This window comes from Bidens hawaiensis, unplaced genomic scaffold (genome assembly GCF_021521415.1).
Source record: "Bidens hawaiensis isolate Kalapana, Puna unplaced genomic scaffold, B.hawaiensis_p1.1 tig00033495_1, whole genome shotgun sequence".
Lineage (NCBI taxonomy): Eukaryota > Viridiplantae > Streptophyta > Magnoliopsida > Asterales > Asteraceae > Bidens > Bidens hawaiensis.
In genome coordinates this window covers 232,578-238,171 of record NW_027495738.1, presented here as the reverse complement: position 1 = coordinate 238,171, position 5,594 = coordinate 232,578, and the positions used below count along the sequence as shown (strand labels likewise).

The following is a 5,594-nucleotide window of genomic DNA, read 5'->3' as shown; positions in this document are numbered from 1 at the left end:
GTCCCGGTAACACCCAAAATGAAACGAATTCTACACCCGCGTGAATATCCCGAACCTCACAATCGAGCAAATGCTTTGATACCAATTGTAGGTTCCCTGGACGGATCACACTAGATATCCCGATATACACAGGTGCGGAATCCCTGTGTAGATCGTTACGGACGTAGAATATTAGCTCACGAACACACGTACACATAATACGAACAACCACACGTTATATTGATAACTCAAACCGAGATGCTTACAGACTCACGTCAATAGACTCACACGTAACTGAACTCAATCAACCAAAACCCTAACTGACCAACTGACTGATTAACCTATAAACCGTAAACAGTTAAACTACTTAAATACACGACAACTTCGCCTCAGGCGAAGTTGTCAATAACTTCGCTCGTTGAACAAGTTCGCCTAGGCGAACTTGTCAACAACTTCGCTTGGTTAACAAGTTCGCCTAAGCGAACTTGTCAACAACTTCGCTTCTAAACAAACAATTACATAAACAATATTACAGACTCGATTACAGACTTTAGACATATGAACTACTGACATCTATGCACCAACAATACATAATAAATTGAAGGACTATTGGTTTATAATACTCCCAACTTTCTCTCATTGGTAGATAACACTCTCAACTTTCACTTTGACTCTCACTACTCCCAACTTTCAACATATTTGTTTTTATCACTCCCCCGTTAAGTTTAAGCTAACGATGTTAACTGAGTCACTGACGTGGCTTTACTCAGCTGATGTATTAGCTTACGTGGCATGCCAACATGGATTTTTTTTGTAAACATCTAATAAAACACTTTATATAATATATAATACACAACATCTACAAAATACTTAAACAACAAAGCATCAAGATTCTCTTAACACTTCAAACACTTCAAACGTATCGAATCCTTAATTTCTCTAACACTTCAAATGTATCAATTGAACCGTAAAATTGATTTCCCCAATCGATTATGTATCCCTAATCGAAGCCCTAATTCTCTATCGAAGCCCTAATTCTGTATCCCCAATCGATTGAGGTAAGTTTCGATTTAGGTTTTCATATGATGGAAGAAATTTCTGTAAAAATTTGGTACAATGGTTCGTTAGAAGTTGGTTTTCCAGAACTGAAGTATGTGGGTGGTGTATCGAAGCAGATTAATATAGATGTTGATAAAATTTCGTTCTTTGAGCTAGTCGGTTATGTTGTAGAAACAAAATACTATGAATCTGCAGATGATTTTCACATGTATTTCTTAAATCCTGATGATGGATGCTTGAAGCGATTGGTAAGAGATACAGATGTCATTGACATTGTAAAGAAGGTAATTGACAAATCCATTTATGTTGTTGATGTATTTATTCTTTCTGGACCAACTACTAGATCTCCAGCTAAGCCAAGTCCAAGTACACAGCCCAATAAAACTGAATCCCAACCCAATATCCAGCCCATCAACTCTCAAGCCCAGCCCAATACAACTAAAGCCCAACCCACTATCCAGCCCAGTATCCAACACATCAAATCTCAAGCCAAGCCCACAACCCCTCAAAGTCCTGGAAAAATCACCAAAACAACAGCTAGAAGATTAGGTTCACCAGCATCAGTTTCTAAAACTCAAACCCTACCCATAGCCCCTGAAGTCCAACTATCATTTAGCCTTGATTCTGAAACTAGGAGATATAGTAAGTCAACAGCTAGAAGAGGTTTAACACTTGTTCAGGAAAACAATCTGGTTGAACTTAAGACTTTAGGAGATCAAAGTAGTTTTGGTAAGGATAAATCTGATGGTGAGGAGGCTGATGATAGTGATGATAGCAGCTTTAAGTATGAAATAGGTGGGTCAGGGTCAGATGAGGATGATTCTGATGATGAGGATGAGTATGTTGAGGAAGAAGGTTATGATGAAGAAATATTTATTGAAGTAGCTGGGCCAAATGGAGATGATGATGACGATGATGATGAATGGGTAGAATCTCAAGATGCAATTAGAAAAGCTGTTGAAGAACAAACAACAACTAATAGGAATTTGCTAGAGGAGTGTTTAAAGGGAACAAAAGGTAAACTGGTTGAGAATGTTGAAGGGGGGTCACCTTTAGAAGCTTATAGTAGTTATGATGAATCTGATGGTGATGCTAAAACACCTGGTGAGAGTGAAGATAATGATATAAGGGGGAAGAAATACAGTTCAAATGCTCCAGTTGTAAGTGACCAAACTAAGTGGAAGAACTTTAAGTGGGTTGTTGGAATTAGGTTTCCTACAAGGGATGGTTTTAAAGATGCCATTAGAAGATATGCAGTTATTAATGGTAGGAATGTTTACATTTCAAAGAGTGACAAAAATAAGCAGGGTCTATAGGTATGAAGTGTGTTAAAGGGTGTCCTTTCAATGTATTTTGCTCATTTCATAAAGGTAAAGAATGTTATATGGTTAAAAGGGTAAACAACAAGCACAATTGTCAAAGAAACATTTTAAAGAATAGACAGTTGACTGCTAAATTCATAGCTTGTGAGTTCTTGTCATTATTCAAAGCTAAGCCAAACTGGAGTGCTAAGGACATCCAATCAGCAATGAAAGAGAAGTATAAGGTGATAATAAACCATTGGTTCGCCTATAATGCAAAACGTTGTGCAAATAAGATGCTCCATGGATCAATGAAGGACCACTACATCAAGATTGGTTCATACTTGGCTGCTTTAAAGAAAGAGAACTCAACTTCTACATTTGAGCTCTTAACTGCTCCTCTAGGATTTTTTAATGAAGATCCAAATTCTTCATGTGAAACATTTTTCAGACTTTTTATTTGTTTTGATGGAGTCAAGAAGGGTTTTATGGTTGGATGCAGAAAGGTATTATGCCTTGATGGATGTTTCTTGAAGACTTTTCTTGGAGGTATTTTCCGATTATCTATTATAGGTATTTACCCGCTATGTTACTATATAAGTATGTTACTTGTGTTTTCTATATATTATAGGTATGTTATTGGGTGCTATTGGAAGGGATGCTAATAACCAGATGTTTCCATTAGCATGGGTAGTAGTTGAGGGAGAGAATAATGATAGTTGGGAGTGGTTCTTGGAAGAGTTAAGAAAATGTTTGGGGATACATGATGGTGGTAATGGATGGATACTAATTTCTAACCAACAGAAGGTACATACTTCATTATGCTAACTGATGTACATGATAGTTGCAATGATGGTGGTTAGATCTAACATTTATGTTTGAATGTGGCAGGGAATACTAAATGGTGTTGCATTGAGTTGGCCAAATGCAGAACATAGGAACTGTGCGAGGCACATTTATGCAAACTGGCATAAAACATATAAGGTGAAGAGTTGAAAGAGCTATACTGGAAAGCAACTAGGTCCTATTGTGAGGCTAGCTATAATCAAGCAATGGATGACATGAAGAAAATAAAAGCTAATGCAGCAGAGGCATTACTGGAACAAAATCCAAAGTGTTATTCAAGGTGCTTTCTTAATACTAAAACAAAATGTGATGTTATTGTTAACAACATGGCTGAGACTTTTAATGGATACATCGCCCAAGCTAGATCAAAACACATTATATACATGTTAAAGGATATAAGGGTTTCAGTGATGAGTAGGCTAACTACTAAGCATTCAAAAATGCAATCTAAAGATGTGATAGCATGCCCAAGAATACAAATTAAGCTTGATAGAGAGAAAAGGTATGCTCATAAATGTAATGTCTTCCCATCATCAGATCATGTATTCCAGGTAAATGTAATCATTTATTTATGTATTTAATAATGTATTCCTGGTAGTGTGCTCATGAATTTAATCATGTATTCCAGGTGAGGGATAGCTATGATGATGTGTATGTGGATTTGAGCAATAGAACTTGCACTTGTAGAAAATGAGATTTAACAGAAATACCTTGCAAACATGTGTGTGGTGTGGCTGGTTTTATACATAAGAATGTTGAGGAGTTTGTTGATGTTTGCTACCTTAAAGAAACATACATGAAGTCTTATGAGTTCTCAATTCCTCCATTGCCTAGTGAAAGGTATTGACCTGTGGTTGATTATCCTATGTATCCACACCCCAATCAAAGCTACTCCTGGCCGACCCAAGAAGAATAGAAAGAGGGATCCACATGAGGATCCAAAGAATAAAGGTAAATTAACAAACCATGGTGGTACAATGACTTGTGGTATTTGTGCGGAAGTGGGACATAACAAGAGAATTTGTAAAAAAAATGGGTAAAGTTTTTGAAGAACCACCTCTTAAAAGGCAAAAAGGGAGGCCAAAGAATTTGGATCAACAGTCAACTCAGCAGTCAACGTAACAGTCAACTCAGCAGTCAACTCAGCAAGCAAGTCAAAGGGGAAGAGGAAGGTCAAGGGGGAGGGCCATAGTGAAGGGTACCACATGGAGGGGTGCTAGAGTGAGGCATGTCTGATGGTGTCTTGGTAAAGTTATGTAGAAGTACTTGAAGCAATGAATATGTGGTTTTGTGTTTTGGTAAAGTTATGTTAAAGTACTTGATGCAATGCATATGCTGCTTTTGTGTTTTGGTAAACTTATGTAGAAGTACTTGATGTAAACTCATGTTTCTTTTGTGTTTTGAAAACTGATGTAATGAACTTGATGTAATGCTCCTCTACTTTTTAATATTATGCATATGCAGTTGTGTTTTGTTATGTCTTGATCTGTTATGTCTTGATCTTTTACTTTTGTTTTGGTACTTGTGGTTGATGCTGGTTCATACAGTATTTAACACCAATAGCATTTTGGCCCATAAATTGGTTGGTTGTTTGAATTAGTCTAAAGGTTCAAAACAACACCAATAGTTAACATAAAAGTAATATGCTCAAAACAACCTACAAGAATGCCATTAACAACCATAAATTCCATTAGCAAACCATCCAAAGGTTTACAATTACAATGACATCCAAAGGTTTACAATACAATGACAACATATGGCAAATGACAATATATGTCAATGACACTAGATTGAAGACCATCAGACATTAGAAAGCCACCATATGGCAATAACAACAATGACTACACTTAAGACATGTGTTATCTTCCACTTAGAGCCGTTAGAGGTTTTTAAGATTTCTTTTAACTTCTTGTTCTCTTCTTGCAAAATCATATTTTGTAACTCCAAATTATGTATCTTCATATCTTCATAACTGGTTGGACTTTGTTGCATACCACTACAATTGCAATTTCCATGTTTGAACAACTTATCAGTATCTTCTTTCCACATAAAAAACTTGCAATCGTTTAAGCATAAATCAAACTTCAAAACCAAACTTCAAAACCAAACTTAAAGAATCAAATGAAGAATCAAAACGGGAACTTACCGGCCATAGAGGGCATCCATAGAATTCCTGCCCAGTTCGTGCACTTTGACGTACAACAACTCGACGGATTGCAAGCATATCGTGGTTACAGTATACATTTCCTTCCAAATCCACCTTGAAGATTTTGGCCTTTTTATTCCCACTGTATGGAGAAGACGATGATGAACTCATTTAGCCAGTTGATGGTGTCAGCGAATCGAAGGTCTTTCAGATGTTACGGCTTTAAGATCGATGTTTCAGATGCTTCAATTGAATTGTTTTTG

At 36.7% G+C, this 5,594-nt stretch overlaps 1 protein-coding gene across 1 annotated transcript; it reads left to right on the top strand.

Annotated features, from left to right (window-relative positions):
- Window positions 1-2,422: 2,422 nt before the first annotated feature.
- Window positions 2,423-3,335, top strand: LOC143584923 (uncharacterized). Its single transcript, XM_077066842.1, has 3 exons — window positions 2,423-2,888; window positions 2,971-3,146; window positions 3,231-3,335. The coding sequence occupies exons 1-3, from the start codon at window positions 2,423-2,425 to the stop codon at window positions 3,333-3,335; spliced, it is 747 nt and encodes a 248-aa protein (XP_076922957.1).
- The last annotated feature ends 2,259 nt before the right edge of the window (window positions 3,336-5,594 follow it).

Bases quoted from the DNA above. Each gene is read 5' to 3' on its own strand.
- LOC143584923 (XM_077066842.1), top strand. From the start codon at position 2,423: ATGGTTAAAAGGGTAAACAACAAGCACAATTGTCAAAGAAACATTTTA. The intron at 2,889-2,970 runs GTATTTTCCGAT...TATATATTATAG, and splicing joins CTTGAAGACTTTTCTTGGAG to GTATGTTATTGGGTGCTATT. The intron at 3,147-3,230 runs GTACATACTTCA...TGAATGTGGCAG, and splicing joins TAATTTCTAACCAACAGAAG to GGAATACTAAATGGTGTTGC.